Source organism: Arachis hypogaea, chromosome 7, assembly GCF_003086295.3.
Source record: "Arachis hypogaea cultivar Tifrunner chromosome 7, arahy.Tifrunner.gnm2.J5K5, whole genome shotgun sequence".
NCBI classification, from domain to species: Eukaryota; Viridiplantae; Streptophyta; class Magnoliopsida; order Fabales; family Fabaceae; genus Arachis; species Arachis hypogaea.
Window position 1 is genome coordinate 6,588,587 of NC_092042.1, and position 18,485 is coordinate 6,607,071.

General features: G+C 37.8%; 4 protein-coding genes across 5 annotated transcripts; all 4 read right to left on the bottom strand.

The window, feature by feature from the left end:
- Nucleotides 1–2,180: 2,180 nt before the first annotated feature.
- On the bottom strand, nt 2,181–3,272 carry LOC140174267 (uncharacterized). The gene has a single exon (XM_072198659.1). It carries the CDS (start codon nt 3,270–3,272, stop codon nt 2,181–2,183), a length of 1,092 nt encoding a protein of 363 aa, XP_072054760.1.
- A 2,526-nt stretch (nt 3,273–5,798) lies between these two features.
- Nucleotides 5,799–7,963, bottom strand: LOC112702246 (protein LYK5-like). Its single transcript, XM_025753209.3, has one exon. The coding sequence runs from the start codon at nt 7,961–7,963 to the stop codon at nt 5,945–5,947; it is 2,019 nt and encodes a 672-aa protein (XP_025608994.1). The 3' UTR covers nt 5,799–5,944.
- LOC112702248 (uncharacterized) lies at nt 5,799–13,829 on the bottom strand. Its single transcript, XM_025753211.3, has 9 exons — nt 12,410–13,829; nt 11,405–11,632; nt 11,127–11,248; nt 10,907–10,967; nt 10,516–10,656; nt 10,192–10,299; nt 9,824–10,052; nt 9,348–9,593; nt 5,799–9,187 (listed from the first exon to the last, which is right to left on the bottom strand). Exons 1-9 carry the CDS (start codon nt 12,551–12,553, stop codon nt 9,102–9,104), a joined length of 1,365 nt encoding a protein of 454 aa, XP_025608996.1. The 5' UTR covers nt 12,554–13,829; the 3' UTR covers nt 5,799–9,101.
- On the bottom strand, nt 13,731–18,435 carry LOC112702245 (TMV resistance protein N). Of its 2 annotated transcripts, XM_025753208.3 has the most exons (6): nt 17,800–18,435; nt 16,162–17,254; nt 15,796–16,077; nt 14,961–15,681; nt 14,584–14,735; nt 13,731–14,503 (listed from the first exon to the last, which is right to left on the bottom strand). In XM_025753208.3, the coding sequence occupies exons 1-6, from the start codon at nt 18,291–18,293 to the stop codon at nt 13,823–13,825; spliced, it is 3,423 nt and encodes a 1,140-aa protein (XP_025608993.1). In that variant the 5' UTR covers nt 18,294–18,435; the 3' UTR covers nt 13,731–13,822. The 2 variants fall into 2 exon arrangements, with proteins under 2 accessions (XP_025608993.1, XP_025608992.1); XM_025753207.3 differs by having other exon boundaries at nt 14,584–15,681.
- Between the last annotated feature and the right edge of the window lie 50 nt (nt 18,436–18,485).

Genomic DNA, 18,485 nt, shown 5'->3' on the forward strand with positions numbered 1-18,485 from the left:
TAGTAGCAATGCATGCTCAGGTCTCTGGTTCCTGCAAACAAATAGGGCACATAGGAGTATTAGTGATTCTTTTATCAAAAAGATTTGCGAAGACAGGAATAATATTATGCGACGCCCGCCATAAAAAGGTTCTGATTTTTTTGAGGAACTCTTAAATTCCAGATCTCCTGCCATAAGAACTTTAAGTCAACACTGGTGGATGGATTATTGTTCTGTAGGCTCCTTTCATTCCGAGCAACATGGTATCCCGTTTTGATGGTGTAAATGCCATCCGATCTGAAAGGCCAACAAAACCTATCCTCCCTATCAAAAAGACTTACTGAGGTTCTAAGGATTTTATCAACTGAAGCTTCATCAAAATACAACTTTAACTTATCCATATTCCACCCCTCTCCTTGAATAATTAGATCCTTCACAAACTCAATATCAAGGTTTCTAACAGCAAGATCATTGTCGAAGTTCATTATCCACTTATTCCCCAGAATTCTTACTCGCTCTCCATTCCCAATCAGCCATCTACCATTTCTCAAAAGAAAATCCCTACCATGAATAATACTTTTCCACATCCAAGATGCTGCCCTTCCCACCTTAGCGTCTTTAAAGTCAACCCTTGGGAAGTAAAATAGCTTTTAGCACCTATACCCAAATTGCTTTAGGATTTTCAAAAATTCTCCATGCTTGTTTAGCTAAATGTGCTATATTCTGACAAAATAAGTCCTTAAACCCAAAACCTCCATCCTTTTTACTGGCACATAACTTCTCCCAACTCTTCCAATGAATACCTCTTTCCTTACCCGAGGACGCCCACCAAAATTTGGCAATTTTCTTACTAAGCCGTTCACAAAAACCTTTAGGAAAAATGACCACATTCATAGTATAAGCAGGGAACGCTTGAACAATTGATTTGATGAGGACCTCCTTCCCAGCTTGATTAAGAAGTTTTTGTTTCCACCCTCCTAACTTATTCACCACTCTGTCCTTAATCCAACTAAGAGCACTATTTTTATATCTTCCCCAGTGGGCAGGAATCCCAAGATACTTACCTGGATTATCCCAAGCTGACAAGCCCAAAATCTCCTCTATTTCTACTCTAGTCCTGATAGGAATTAGGTTTCCAAACGTGATCCCAGACTTGTCCAAGTTGATTCTCTGCCCTAAAGCTTCGGTGTACAAATTCAAGATGGTAATGAGCTGGTAAATTTCCTCCTCATTGTCTCTGGAGAAGATTATACAGTCATCTGCAAAGAGGAGATATGAGATGGCTGGTGCCGTAGGGGCGATTTTAACTCCTAAAATTCTACCATCTTCTTTAGCCTTATCCATAAGAATGGTAAAAACCTCAGCTGCTATTATAAAAAGGTACGGTGATAGGGGATCCCCCTGCCTAAGACCCCTCCCCGGCACAAAAGTCGTCGATAACAATCCATTAATCTTAATCTTATAACTTACTTGGCTCACACACTTCATCAACAACTTTATCCAATGCGGGTTAAACCCAAAAGCCCTCAAAGTTGCTTTTAAGAAAGACCACTCCACCCTATCATAAGCTTTGTTCATATCAATCTTAATAGCTAAGTTCCTGGAAGCCTTTGTCCCTTTCCTATTCAGATCATGAAACATTTCCTAAACTATAACCAAGTTATCTTGGATTAGGCGGCCACCCATAAAAGCACTCTGGATGGGGGAAATGATCTTATCTATTATTTTCCTAAGCCTAATAACCAACATTCTATAAATAATCTTATATATAAAGTTGTAGCAACTAATCGGTCTTAGCTGATTGAGGGTTTCTGGGTGATTAATCTTAGGAGCCAAGACTATAAAGGTTTCCCCAACACTGCTTGGTAGATTACCATCATGAAAAAACCTCTTAACAACATCACAGACTTCTTTACCAATAATTGTCCAATACTTCTGATAAAAGAGACCATTGAGACCGTCCGGACCTGGCGCCTTAAGACTTCCCAGGCTGAAAGTAGCCTCTTTGATTTCCTGATCAATAACCTCCTTCATGAGCTCCACATTCATATCATCGGTCACTCTAACAGGAATATGACGAATGCAAGCAGACATATCTAAGTTCTCCGAGGCCTTAAACAGATTCTGAAAGTGCCCTACTGCTAGCTTGAAAATATCCCTTTCTCCAGACACCCAATTTCCTGTAGAATCCTTTAAACTCTCTATCTGATTTCTGTCTTTCTTTGAATGGTAGAGGCGTGAAAGAAAGATGTATTCTTGTCCCCAAATTTCAACCATTTTATCCTCGATCTCTGACCCCAATATTTCTCCTCTTGCCTCCATAATTTGGTAATCTCCAATTTCAGATTGTTAGTTTCCTCTTGCCGAGCCTCAGAATAATCGGCTTCCTGCATATGTTTGAGGCGACACTTTAAATTTCCTATTTCAACATCAGCCCTCTTAAAACTGTCTCTACTCCATTTGACCAATTCTTCCTTAAAATTTTGTGTCCTTCGAGTCAGATTTGTCCAAATGTCATCCCCAGTATTTGCAGCACTGCTCCATCCTCTCCTTATAACAGAGTCGCAATCAGCATGGTCCACCCAAAAAGCCTCGAACTTAAAATTTTTCCTCCTTCGTCTTCTAGGATTAACATTGAGAATTAAAGGAGTATGATCCGAACTAATAGGGGGTAAGGCTGAGAGCGTAGCATTTTGGAACATTTTTCTCCATTCCCAAATGGCAAGAACCCTATCTAGCCTTTCCTTTGTGACACAACCATTCCTTGGATTACTAAACCATGTGTATTTCATCCCTTGTAGCTCCAAATCCAAGACAGCATTCTCATGAACAAAATTCCTGAAAGATTCGATCTGACTACTCGGTTTAGGGTGCAGACCTACTTTCTCATCTTGTGAAATAACATCATTGAAATCCCCAATCAAAATTCTTGGCAGTGTCAAGTTATTATCTACGAAGGATAATTCCTTCCATAACTCCTTCCTTTTCTTATAATCTGGATGCCCATAAACAAAAGTAGACTCCCAATCCTCATTATTACCACTACTAACTCTAGTTTTAATAAAATTATCACACCAGGCATAAACATGAATATTTACATTACTTTTCCAGAAAATACAAAGACCTCCGGATAACCCCCGGGACTCTACACAAAACAAGTTATCAAAACATAACTTTCTCCTAACCCTATCACAACTTGCTTTACTAGCTTTAGTCTCCATAAGAAATAAAATAGACGGCCTGTGGTATTTACAAATACTTTTTAGCTCATGCACTGTCGAAGGGGCCGCCATTCCTTGACAGTTCTAGCTGACAACAATCATGGCTGATGGTGGGGCATTTCAAGGCCCGCCTCCTCAGCCATGTCTGTTCCAGCCTCAGATTTGTACTTCTTAACTAGTTGTTGCACACAAATTTTCTTGGAATTTTTTATCTCCTCCTCATAATCTGCATTGATGCATAATCCTCTTTTCCTTTTGAGATTCAGATGCATTCCCAAGTTGTAAGCCAGCTCCAAAGCCCATTTGACATCATTCCTCTTCTGAGCCTTTGCAACGCAATCCTCTTCCATTTCTTGCTGATCCTCTAGTAGCTCAACAAAATACTTCTCCCTAGTTCCCACCCTCTGAAACACAGTTCTGGCACTTGCATTGATAACTCTTTTCATTTTTGGTTTTTTCCTGTAGCTCCACAACTGATCAGCAACTTGACTCAAACAATCTGTCCCCCTCCCTGTTAATTGCAGCTTTCCATCATTGAGTTGATGATTCTGCTTGAACTCCTTCTTGCCAAAGAGCTCATTCAACTCTTGTCTAATTGATAAGCACCTAATATTATCTTTGCTGCCTTCCTCTACCTGCTTGCTTGTTGTCTCTTCCTGAGTTATCGTTAGGCCAGCTAATCCAACCTCATTCTTTGTTGTTTTCATAATAAAAGGTAGGGCCTCATTATTTTCATACACTTGTGCACAGATCTGATTGCCCTCATCCCTTTGTCCACCATCCCAATTATCCCCTCCTGACGCTTGAAGCTTATCCTTCCCTTTCCTAGTTCTGTTTAAAAGGTCTGCTAGCCTCCCACCCAATCCTGACTGTTTGTCTTCAAACAAATCACGCCTGGGTGATATACTTACTGAATCATCATCGATCTGCACCCTTGATCCCTGGCTCTCTCTATGACTGAAATTTTGTTGCTCCATAACACATTCAAAAGTTCTCTAAAACGCTCCCCCTACGTTGTCACCCGAACACCTTGCATCTGCCCCTCTCCCCTTGGGAACCTCCCATTCTCTACACTCTCCACCACCCGCTTGTTTATTCTCCGACACCACCATGTTCTCCTCATCTTCTCTTAGCTCTAAACCCCTGGATGGAATAGGCTTAGCTCTGTTAACCCCCAACCCCGGAGCATACATTGGTTTCAAAGGGTCCCAACATGCTGTTGCCATTGGGTTCCTACAGTCCTTCTTATTATGACCAAGAATTCCACAGTTTAGACAATAGCTATCCTGAATCCTTTCATACTTCAAATCAATCCACAGGTCAGGAGCATTTTCTCTAGCTAGCCAATAACCAGTAGGTAAAGGTTTAGTGATATTCAAAGTTACCTTAACTCTCAAAAAGGTTCTTTGAAGGATGTTATTCCATCTAGGGTTTTCCGTTTCCATCACAACTCCTAGTCTTTTACCAATGATTTCTGCTGATTTGGTCATTATGTACTGAAGTGGAAGCCCATGAATTTGTACCCATAACTCCATGGTTTTGTGGTCAACATCATATACTGACTGTCTGCCATTCCACATCTGCAGGTTCACAAGATTTCCTCTGATGCTCCAAGGTCCACCTTTCCGTATCTGAACACCCTTGCTGGCGTCTATGAAGCTGATGAGAACCTTATTTCTGCCCACCTCTGTAATGGCCACTCCCTCCGGATTTTCCCAAATTCCCAGCAGTGCTGCTTTGCACGTGTTGAAGCTGACTTCCTTGTCAGAGATAATCTTGCCTACCATGTTCAGATTTTCTTCAATAAAGCTCTCATCATATGCTGGGTTGAGACGGACCACATCTCCCTCGATAGACAGCTCCTCTGCTTGTGCCATGACAAGAAATACAAGAGTAAAGAAAGCAGAAATGTCATATAAAAGAGAGATGACAAAGACACTCCTAAAAGGAAGATTCTCCTGAGAGAGAACAAAGGCGGTCTACACCGCTAGATAGTTGTTAAAACACTAGTTGAATCCTTGGAGGATTGAGGTAAGGTGAATAATAATAATGTCTATGAACCCAAGCTGAATAATTGTGATACTGATATGTTATGTTGAGTTTTCTTTTTGTGAAAATCCAATGTCCATTTAGATCTTGTCCAATTTAGGCCATGACTTTTTGGAGTTTAGAACCCATTCATCATGTGTCGATAAGTTATTAAAATAAGGCTTAGGCCCAAGGAAATTTTTTGGTGTACTAGGCCCAAGGAAATTTTATATTATTTAGTAATCATTCTCAGCTTCAAGCAAGGGTTTTTCTTCATCAATGAGAACCAAAAGACTGAATTTAATAAGTTAATAATCAAAGTCAGAAGACAAATTCCACTCTAATACTAATATAATGTGAAAGGGAAGCATTCAAATCCATAATACACAATACCAGCAATCATTTAATTCTTTTTATATTCTACTTTTTTATATATAATAATATTTGCCTAAGATTATATTCCCTAGTTTCATCAAATGCCAAATGTGATCTTGACACAAAACTTAGATCAGACTTGGAGAGAACAATCATCAAAGTCAAAATAATTCTTACTTCAAAAGACTTACTGAATTATTAACACACATGAACAATACCATTTATTTATTAAATTAAATCACTAATTTGTGTGGAAAAAAAATAGCATACATGCTCCATTCTCAGGATCAGTGCCAGTAGATTACAATTTTTAGGTTCTAAGAAGTTTTAAGAAAAAACTATCAGCTATCAGTATCAGACATTTGGCTAACTGATTTAAACCGTTCAAGCTCATCAGAGGGATCCCAATTCAATGTAGATGATTGAATCTTAGACAAAGTCATGAAAACCTCAGAGATGTTTGGTCTTGAATTGATGTCACGGGCAACACACTTTTTGGCCAATTCAGCCATAGAATATGCCAAATCCAAAGGATAAACACCCTCCAAAGAAGGATCCATGAATTCTCTAAGATTCTCCCTAACATTATCTCCTTCAAGAACTTGCCCTATAGTTGATGACAACACCACTTGGCGATCCTCACCATATCCAACAGCTTCTCTTCCTGAAAGAAGCTCCAAAATCACAACACCAAATGCAAAAACATCCATCTTTGGTGTGATCACACCATTCTCAATGTACTCAGCTGGCATATAACCTTGTGTCCCAACAACATGCCTTGTCAATTGGAACCCTCCATTCCCATCATCACCTTGATCTTCAACGGCTCTTGCAAGCCCAAAGTTTGAAACTTTAGCCCTAAAATTACCATCCAATAGAATATTACCACTCTTCAAATCCTTATGAACATGAGAAGGGTTTGTATAGTTGTGAAGATAGTTAAGTGCATCAGCAACATCATGAGCAACCTGAACCCTTTGCTTCCAACTCAAGCCCAAATCTTTGTTCTTGTTACCATGATTATGAAGCCAATCATCAAGATCACCATTCTCAGCAAACTCATAAACAAGATAAGTGTTACCTTTGTGGACACAAAAACCAGACAATCTTGTAACATTGGTGTGATTGATCATCTTGAGAATGTTGATCTCAGCAGAAACATCACCTTTGAGAACCTTAACAGCAGCATCATCACCTTTAAAAGAAGCTCTATAAACAGAAGATCCCTTGATTCTATTATCCTCACCGAAGAATCCGGTAGCTTTCTGCAACTCCTCAAATCTGTAAACCGTTAAAGACTCAATAGCATAGCGTACACCTTCAGAAGAAATAGACCATGATTGAGTAGTAGAGGTGCTAGTTGTAGTAGTAACAACATCCAAAGAACCCTGTTTGACTTCTTCAGTGCTGGTAGAGTCATAGAAAGGCTTCGCCTTTGCCGCCTCCTCCGCCGTTTCCGGCTGCCGTGTACGGCGGCGGAAGCATATGAAAAACAGAACAAAACCCAGAACAAGCAGCAGAACGACAACCCCAATTACAACACCAACAACCACCCATTTCTTTGAATTCCCGGAGCCACCGCTTGGGGGAGTAGTCTCCACCGGTGGCGGCGGAGACTCCGGCGGCTGAGCCACCCTCTGCAACTTCTTTGGCGGCTCTGTTTTGAGAGGAACAGAGATCGGAGTAAAGTAGTAGATAACCGAACTTTCAGAAAGCTCATTAGCATCCAAAACGCTCTGTACATCAACCCCGAAGATCTCAGCAATGGAAGAAATCGATTCACCCATGGAAACCAAGTAAGTGAGCAAGTACTTGAAGCCAGCATCACGCTGTTTCTTGGTGGGACACGCGCACCTGAGAGGCACGTGGACACGCTCACCGGCTTGAAGGTTTCGTTCGGGGAAAGAAGGATTCTGAGCAATGAGAGCTTGACACGTGGTGAGTGCCTCGAAGGTGTTGTTGGCGAGGCTGAAGTAGGTGTCGTCGGCGGAGATAGTGTAGGTGGTGTTGTGCTGGTAATAGGTGTTGTTGAAGCACGAGCACGTGACGGGGATGGTGATGAGGGTGTCGGTTGGGATGACTTCAGAGACGGTTGAGAGGTTGTTGGAGGTGGTTATGTTGGTGGGTGTGGAGTTGAGGAGGGTGGAGATTGTGGCGGCTGTGTTGTGTTTTGTGGCGGATTTGAAAGTGAGGTAGGATTGGCAGGTTGCGATGGAGTTGCAGGTGTTGCCTAAGGTTGAGTTGGTTATGGTGTCGCAATCTAGTTGGTCGTTGTTCAGGTATATCTGTTGCCCTTCTGTTAAGGTACTACTGATAAGGAACAAGAACAAGAAGGAGAAGAGTATGGAGGTTGTGGCCATGGTTGTGATGGTGTTTTTTGTTGAACTGGTTTTTTATTTTATGTTTATGTATTTGTGGTGGCTGGGTGTGTAAAAATAATAATCAAAGAACGCGTCTTTGTTTGCAAGTTTCTGACTTTGGCTCTCTATATTCATATCTGCTCTCAAACTTGGAAGGTTTGGAAGCAAGTCAAACACGTCTGGCATAGAGTTTATGGATAATTTACTTAAATATACTAACTCTGCTTTTTCAGTTTCTGTTGTATTTTTGGGTAACTACCTAAGTTTCAAATGAGAAAAATGTTACCCTTTTGATTCAGAATTGACAGAGGTTTAGACTTTAGAGCACTTGTATTAAGTAAGTCAACCTCACTATTTGTTATTATATTTATTATTCCAAAGTGTATCAACTTGACAACTTGCTTTTGTTTCCACCTCTGTGTGTGTGTGTCTGCTGCTATAAAGAATTGTTCAAGGTGGAAATGGAAGACTTTAATGGAAGACTCACCACCGCATTTGAAGGGACAAACAAAGCATAGCGTCTACATCACTCAACTTAATTTTCACTATGTTTTGTTGGAAAATGAGAGTAGAAACATATGAAAACTACATATACGCAATGTAACCTATCTTTATTTTTTGTCTTGTCTGCATAGACTTCAAATAACAAGACACAAGCTAAACGTTAAGAAATATTAATATAAAACATAGTTTACTTGTATTCTATATGAACTGAGTCAAAAAGCAATCAATGAATCAATGGATTTAATGTTTATTATTACTTTCATTTTTTGTACCATGTAATTGCTTTATACTGAAAATAATAATAATAATAATGTATGAATTATGTGTTAACCACATGAATCTCCAAAAGTGAAAAAATACCATTAGAATAATGCTAATCGTAATATAAAATTCAGTGAAAGTAGCAGATAAAGAAGTCAAATAAACAAGAAGGAAAATAACTAAAATTTCACTAATAACTTAAACTATAAGCTGTTTTCATTTAGGATTAATTCATTAATGGAAACAGCATAAGAATACTACCCTATACATCTTATTGATCTATAATGACTGATGTTAATTAATTATGCAGAGGTTAAGAAGTGTTACACATTCTCCCTTTTGTGGGCTGTGTATGCAACACTATGCGTGTCGATCAATCGGGCTTCCTTTTGCTGCAGATTCCTTGTCGGGCGATTTTGATAACAGCATAAAGAAGCAGTACCAATACAAGAAGCAATACTGCAACGAAAGAAAAAAAAAAAGACAGAAAAAGGAAAAACATCATGAACTCAAAACCCCCATGTTTGTAAAACCAGAAATGCATTATACAATGAATAAATGCAGATAATCCAAGTTGGATTTGCAGATAGTTAAAGCAAATAGAAGTTAAGCAACTCACAAGCTAAGGAGACAAAAACTAGAATAGCGAGGCGATATCTGACAATCCATGGAAGACTAGATTCAGGAGTGCAGTTACATCCAGCAGCTTTCTCTGTGGAACAAGTCTGTGAATTTGATGCCTGTAGTTCTCTTAATGAGGTGTTGACGCCTGAAACAGGACGGCCATTCTTGTCCCTGATTTCCAACTTCAGAGTTACTGGTTGAGATTCCCAGTTTATTTCAATAGCTCCAAAGTTCGGCTGGCCTAACAGAAATCCACATTCTAAACTTTAAAACATAAAAATCTAGGCGAACAAGGTTATCGAACTCTCCAGCTACCTTATACAAGTTTTACTAGTTTAGGTCTTGAAATCAAGTTTCTGAGTTGATCTTTGTGGTTTAAGTTTACCAAATATCCACTAGTTTAGGATAACTCTGGAGTTTTGTTTCCTTGCAAGTGAAAAATAAAAAAAAAAATTAGGAGGAGAAGTTTACCATATATACAAGATTTGTATCTGCAGTTTTTGTTCTTCACCCTCATTGTGGATGGGACCAACCATGACACAAGTCTCACAACAAAATGGAAGAAATCCGGCAGAGTCCCTTCAACTGATTGAGTAATCCCACTTGAGGTTACTTCATATAGCGGATAATCCCCGGCGCAGTCATATCTTGAGATTTCCCCAAAGTGAACATCTCCACTTATGAAGAATACTCCACTCCTCTGCACACGAAGGACAACTAAGATTTTCGAGTAAATACCTTTTTCACAGCATGTGTAAATAATACCAATGTAAATCCCCCTAACAATAAATGTTAGATGTCAAATGTACACGACAAAATGAATGCATTGAAGTTGTTACCTTACTGTCTGCAATTAATTTGAAAAGGTGATCTCTTTCCTTCGGGTAACGAGTCCATGATTCCATATCAAAGAATGGCAGAGTGATTGCTGTATGATTTGGTATAACCTGGATATATAGAAAGTATATAATGAAATCAATACAACCAAGCAAGAGAAGGTCATTATGAGAGAATTTCTCCTCATAAGCTTTCAAAGAATAAATCATGTAGATTGGTTTATTATAACAAAATGTCCCCATAGTTTAAGAATTTAAGCATCACAAACTAAATTCACATAATGATGAATGTCAGAGATCACAAAGACTTATATCAAAATATTGTACCTGAACAGAAGATGCAATGATGGTAATGGCTGTTGGAGGACCCCTTAGTTCTTTCTCAAACCATGACCATTGTGAATCACCCAACATGGTTCCATAACTTCCTACAGGGTCCCTATGGTATCTGGCATCCAAGAGGACAATCTGAAGCGTTTTGCAAGGTAAACAACAATAGCATGTCTTAGCACAAGATGCATGCTTAAAACAACATCTAACATGTCTATTGGCAATAACATGTTAACATATTGAGTGCTTTATTTAAGTTGCAAGACATTTAAGGAGACCTTGTCGTGGCTACTGACACAGTGACCACGAGAAGATTTTATCATTGCAAGAAAAAGTTAAATTAGAAATTCTAAATAAATAAATAAAACAGCAATGTTTCAGTTAATACCTTGACATCTCTACCTGCAGAACCATATGTATATGAGGTGTATACACCAGCCTGTTTCCGCCTGAAATACAAAAACTGCAGTAAGTATCGAATTCTCTGATGCCTTTCAAATATTCAATTTCAATATGTATCAATAGTTCTCTTGGACATAACGTATATCAAATTCTAGCATGTAAATAGGTAGAACATGATAATTCAATGAAGGAGATTGTTGACCCACCTCGGGCTATCTTGAGGTTCATCTAAGAAATCAAGAAGTAACTTTTGGTTGGTTACTTTCCGATCAAACTCTTTTCCTGCATTATTTAATCCATAATCATGATCGTCCCATGTTCCAATAACCTATTACATTCCAAATATAAAAAAGTTAGGCTAAAGAAGTTGAGTAAACACATTCACCATTTCAGTAAATGCACCCACATAAACATACTTTTTGACAAATATCTTTCCATGAGAATCTCAACCAGCAAAGAGGCATAGAAGCTTAGATTGAAGCACCTTAGCATTCTGACGAAGTTGAGTGTAGCCAGGGTGAGACTTAGCCTTCTTGTATTTAGCCTCCATCTCCTGCTCGGAGGAAGGAACAAATCGCGGAACATTCTTCCACGGTCCAATAGTCCTTTCCCGTCCAAATAGTTTAAAAGGGTGTTTGATGTCTCCATAAATATTATCACCAAGCCATATAAAAACCTGGGGATGGAAGTCCACCACAGCATCCCAAATGGGCTGGCAGAACAACCAAAAAAATGGGATACACATATATTAACATCCGAAATACAATTTGAAAGTTAAATCTAATTTTCAGCTTGAGCCACATAGAAGACTGTTAAGTGTAAAGCATTGTTGACAACTAAATTATCACTGAATCTGTAGCTCTAGCTCTGTGATTTCCAAAAATTTATATGTAGATGTAACATAATATAGATAGCTTGAATATGAAAAACTATAGAAGAGCATAAAAATAGTCATCAGGGTCCTACATATATATCATGTAGTAATATGCCACTACTACCTATACCTTCTAACCTAAAGGTGTGACTTCACTTTAGCCTGAACAATTTTTAAATGGTAAAAGTGCAAAAACACACCTCCATAATAGAGTTATATCATGTCATGGATCATTATTCCAACCTATTCTTCACAGTTCACAGAACAGGGAACAGATTCTAGATATTAAGCTATAGCCAAATAGTATGTGTACTTAATCACTAATTGAATTGTTGAATAAAAATAGCAATATATACATATGGATACTTTTTGGAAAAGAAATTCAAAGTCAAGCACAGAACCAAAGTTTGCTTAAGTTGACGTGACATGGAGATTGGAAATAGCATGTTGGTACGAGAATTGGGACATCATGAGTGAATCATTGAAATAACATACGACACTGCATCACATGGGTGAAACAGAAGAAAAAAAGAGAAGACAAAGAAGAAAGTACAAAAACAGAAAAAAGAAAACACTTCCAAAAGGAAAATAAATAAAAGACAGAAAATTTGGAACCTGAGGTGCACTTTGGTTGGAACATGATCCGAAGGCAATTCGAGACACCGTTTGTTGTTGTTGTTCGGAAGAAGTTAAGGTCACGGCCAACATTCCGACGAAGACGGCGCACCACCACCGCCACCGGCGAAGCTCGGAACCCATTTTGGCCAAAGTTCGAAACTTTGAAACAAATTTTTTGTGGGGTGATCAGAGAAAAGAGGACTTTCAGAAAAACAGAAGAACCTTTTTCTTCCTGTGTTTACGACATAAAACTTTTTTCTCTCCGTTTTTCTCTCTTCTTTTTGTTTTTGTTTTGCAATTGAAAAATTGAGAGAATTAAATAGCCTTTGCACCCTGTCACATTGAATGTTATTCTTTTGATGGAAAACAGTAATGTATAAGAAATAAAATAGAATGATTTTATGAGTATATTGTAACATTTATTTTCCTGTTTTAATGAACTCACATGCTCGGTTCTGTTATTGCATGATTCTTAAGATATGTCCAATAACATAAAATAAAAATCTTAAGAAAAAGGAAAGTCTGCAATTTAAGATTTTTAATATTTTTAAAAGATTCATTTTTTTTATATATTATATTACTTAAAAAATTTTAACAAATGTCCAAATTTTTAACTATTCCTAAAATCAAATGTATAATTGTATAAAGCGCTTGACTGAGTCATTGTGTCGGAAATAATTGTAAGAAAAGGCAAAGTCTGTACAGGGAAAAAAAATGCAAAGTCTGAATATATTTTAAGGGAAAAAAAAGAGAGTGAACAACTGAACTTAAATCCATGATATGAAGAAAGGTCTTGGACTCTTGTGGCAATTCATTGAATCAAGTTATGAGCTGTGAACTGTTTGATGATCAAGGAATTTATGTTGACTGTAGTTGACCAGTGACCAAACATGGAATCGATTTCTTCAAGAATAACATGACTGTAGTGTTTGTAAGTGTATCATTCTCATGCTTTCTTTTTTATCTTTTTAATTAGAAAAAAATTAGAAATAAAAGCATGCCCTGAAAGCCAAAAATTCTGGACATTATTGCAACAAATCTACAATAATACCACCACCTTCAAAGCTTCAGCTTTCTAGACAGAATTACACTTTAACAGAAACAGCAACAGTTTCAACATTGTGATTTGTTAGTGGAGTTTTGGCTACATAAAGGTTTAATATGAATACATGATATATGCTTTAACTTGGCTACTCCTCCTAATTTTGATGCAGACATAAATGTTTTAAAACTACTGTTTTTATTGACAAACTAACAAGCAAACATTAACCTTTCCAACAGTGTTTTGGTGGAGATAAGTATGTATAATCGTGCTATGTGTACACCAAAAATCAACTACCAAATCAATTATCTGTAATTCTGTATAGGATACATATTGGAATATAAAATACACATTGAAAGAAGCATTAGTTATCTTATGCGAGTCGTTGCATAAGCAGTGGCTACATACATTCCTTCAGGTGTAACTTTGGGAATTTTGGTAGGTGGGAATCCTTCCTTCCTGTATGGATTTGGTGTCTTCTGCACACAACCAGCACCCATCTTAGATACCAAACGTGCACCACACTTCTTTATTTTGGAACATTTTTTACTACTACCCCCCTCAATCATCATCTTATTCCCTGTGCCATTGTTGTTTATAGCATAAAACATTAGTTTAACTTTGTTTTCATCATGTTGCCAAAAGTTAACAGGATAATAATACATCAAAATGTGAGGGCATTTATAGTTTGGTATCCACTTAATCCATTCAGCATCTTCAATGTTTATTTCCTGTTTTTCCTCAGAATTAGCACTATGAACTTGACTAAAGCAATATAGGCCATCATAGTACTGCAATGGTGCAGATTCTGGATTGCCTTCTATCACAAGGCATACAGCAATTCCCCAAAATTCACTCTGACTACAAGATTCTGGTATTTCCAGGATTATTGATACGGCCGACTCGAATTGAATTCCAAAATGTTCTAGAAATTGTTTGTCTGGCACAAAATAATCATTCTCAAAGCATGCAGGAAGTTCTGTTCCAGGAATCTCCAGTATAGGCCGAAACCGAGAGAATTTCATTGAAGAATCAGGATCCTCCACCTCCTGTTATAAAGAAACTCACATGTTAAACACTAATTACTTAACAAGATAACTATCAGAAAGAAAAGCATGTATAATTAGACCTCAAAGTCAATTGCTTCCAATAGACTCCATATTTGTTCTGGATCTGATAAAGGTTTCAGTGAAACACTCTGGCATGCATCTACTCGCTGCACCGTTGGTGGAAGCTTAGGCAATGACTCGAGGCGAGGACAATTGTACAAGTAAACATGTGCTGCATTTGGTGGAAGATCAGGCAATGACACAAGGCTTTGGCAATCATAAATGTAAAGTTCTGCTAGTTTGAAGAGTTTAGAGAAGCATCCATCAGGCAGGTTTACAAAATTGTTTTTGCTTAGATCTAAAAGCTCGAGCGAAGACAAGCAGCCGAGATCATAAGGAATTGATCCATCATGGAGGTTGCAATTTCTCAAACTCAATTCCTTCAACATTCTCATACCTGATATAGAAGGAGGCAACACCAAGCTCATTGAAATCGGTGGATGATAACTCTTGAAGCCGAATATCTGTGCTATTGGTTGAATGATGTTCCATGAGTTGGAAGTTTCCTGAACTTTACATCCAGCTATAATGAGCCACATAAGATTCTTCAAATGAACAATAGAAGAAGGTATTTCTCTTAATGCAGTTAAACTTGCATTTAGATATTCTAATGCTTCATTTTCATTTAAATTCTCCGGCAGCTTAGAAAAGTTTGAGCAACAGCAGATATTGAGCTTTGTGAGAGATTTCAAATTGCCAAAAGTTTTTGGCAAGCAAATGAGATTTTGACAACTCTCTAAATTCAAAGTGCGAAGAGCAGTTACATGACCAAGGGAAGGAGGCAATTCTGCTATGGCGATGTTGCGCAAATCGAGCTCCTCTAGATGTATCATATTTTCCCCAAACTCAGGAAGCTTTCTGACATTTGTGCAGCCATGGAGGTCTAAGCACTTCAGAGATTCCATTTCCAATTTTCTTGGAAGTTTCTTGAGATTTCTGCAGTCAGCTAATGACACTTTGACAAGCTTTCTGTGCTTTCCAAGAGATGGATGAACCTCAAACAGGTTTATGCATTCATCAAGATACAGTATTTCCAGATTGGGGATTCCGGTAAAATCCGGAGTACTAGTCAGGCTTAGAGAATGACTTAAATAGATGGATTTCATCTTAGCAAAGTACTGATCATCAAAACATAGAAAGTTGTTAAAAAAAGAAGAAGAAAAGGATAGCAAAACAAGAAGACTAGCTTCTTGAAGCTTCATTAAGCATTATGCTAGCACATCTTAAGTTACCTGCATTCCGTTCCAAAGTTGTTTTAGATTGCTGTGAGGCATTTCGAGGCGAACGAGTTCATCCAGAGGGACTCCAAGTGGTAAAGCGTTTAAGGGACATTCCCTCCATACAAGGACTTTTAATCCACTAGATAGACATTTTAGGCCAAGTGGAAGGTGCAAGTTACTTGACAAGATAAGTAGTCTAAGGATCTCCATATTTGAGAACCCTTCAGGGTGCCAGCGAGCTTCATGATGCAAATGCCATAATTCAAGTACTATGCCTTGTGTTGATTCATTTACCTGGTAAAGATACTGATGAAAATTAGCAGTGACTTGGAGAACTTATAAACAAAGTTCATATTTGCATTAAAGAGTTTTTATCACCTTATTTTTTCTTAGCACATGATCAATGTCATCCAAAGACCACAATCTGCTACGTTTACCAGCAATTTCAGGAGATTCTTCAAAGACAATACTCCTTCCCATGTCTTGAAGTGAATCATGCATCCCCAGAACCCCTGAATCATAAGTTACCAGTGATTTTTCAATAAGAATTTCGATTCCAATTGGAGGATAACGGCCGCAATCATTCAGTATTTGTTTCACTTGATCTTTAGTCCACCCTTTGAAGAAACAAGCAATGTCTAGAAATAGTCCTTTATATCGCCTCGGTAGTCCATCATAGCTTATTCCAAGTGTCCTATGAAGACTATCACTCTCAGGAACTTCTTTTATCTGTTCTAAAACCTCCTTCCATTGTGACACACTTCGTTCGCAAAGAAGTGAGCCAAGAAGCTTGAGTGTCAAAGGAAGGCCTCCAGCATATTTGATCACGGCTTTTGACAGCTTCAGAAAATGCTCTGGAGGTTCATCTCTCTTAAAGGCTTTCCTTGAAAAGAGTTGAAGGGATTCTTCAGGGTTTAAGAAATCAATCTCATACTTTTCTGATATTCCATGAGATGTCAAAAGTTGCATGTCTCTTGTAGTCACTATTACTCTACTCCCTGGACCAAACCATTCCTTTTCTGCTAAATTCTCTAATTGGCTCATATCACTTACATCATCAAGAATAAGTAGAACCTTTTTATTGAAGAGAAAGTTTCTAATAGTGTCTATTCCTTGATACTCATCTTCTATCTTTGTGTCCATAATTTTCAGCTTACTAAGAAGTTCTCTTTGCAAGTTTAGCAGGCCATGTCTTTGACCGGAAGCTTCTCTAACATTGTCAAGGGTGCAACTAATTTCGAATTTTCTTCGAATTTTCATATACAAGACTTTAGCAAGAGTTGTCTTTCCTATGCCTCCCATGCCCCATATGCCTATAAAGCGAACATCCTTTACATCTGGTCTTAAAAGTGAGTTCATGTCTTCTATCTTCTTATCAATTCCAACCAATCCATCCCTAAATGTTGGCAATTTAGGTTGCAGCCTTGTCCAAACAGTTGTGACAATTTCTTCAATTAGTTCTGCTTCCAACCTGCATAAGAGAAAAATAATCTAACATGGACCAAGCATGAATGGTAATAAATAATGGAACAAAAAGAATATGTATGTTCCAAGAATGAATTGATTATATCTTAATTTCCAACAATAATGCAGCATTCACATGATGAGTTGAGATCTTAAAAGCACATATTGCTGATTTTCTTCTAGCAGGTTTTCATTGCATTGCATACAACTTTGACAAAACAATACAAGATTTTCTGCATTAGGATAAATTCTTGAGGTTCAATACCATATTCAAAAGGTTCCAACTTAACATGAAATTTTCTATTAGGCTACCTAAAGTGAGATTCAATCAAAAATTAACAACTAAGCATGCAGCAACATGATTATGCAGAGCCACTCAGAATTCTAAGACCTAATTTTTAAAATGCCATCAAAACTTCTCCTATTCTAATAACAAATAAATTGATAAATCTTTTTTGTCGAAACTATAGGTTATATCCTCCTGTTAGAGAGCCAAAATTGTTGAGAACAGCAACAAAATTCTGAATATGTGTGTATGTATGTGATGCTCACCTTTTTTTGGAGCCCCAACCACTTAAACCAGCTACTTGTGTTAAGGCATCTCTCCATTTTTGAACCTTATCTCCATCATACCTCTTCTCATGTTTCTCAAAGGCCTCAGCAAAACTTCCCTTTTGGTATCTAACATCAGATGCTTCCACATCATAGAAGATATGGAAAACTTCAAGTTTGGACTCAAGAATGCAGTGAAGCTCCTCCAAGCACCAAGTGGAAGTAGCATATTTTGGTGAGAGTATAACAATGGCAGAGAGTGAGTCCTTGATTGCTCTTGGAAGTTCATCTGATATGACATCTCCAACTTCAAGAATCTTGTCATCTCTGAAAACTATGATCCCAGCATCCTTTAAAGCAGAATACAAGTGGTTTGTGAAGCCTTTTCTTGTGTCTGCTCCCCTAAAACTCAAGAAAACATGGTAACTCCATCTTCTGTTGTTGTTAGAGGTTGATGATGGTGCTGGTGATGAAACTCCTTCCTCAGTTACCATGTTGTATCATTGGACTGTTGCAGAACTCAACTGATTAAAGTTAGTGTTGCAATTTACAAATTGCAACTTCATTCTATATTAGACTATGGTCAATGTAGAAATAGTATTATATAGAAAATGTAATGTAATAAGTGCATAACATGTTAGAGATTTGTGCTTGGGTTTTTTATATTAATGTTAAGATATTATATT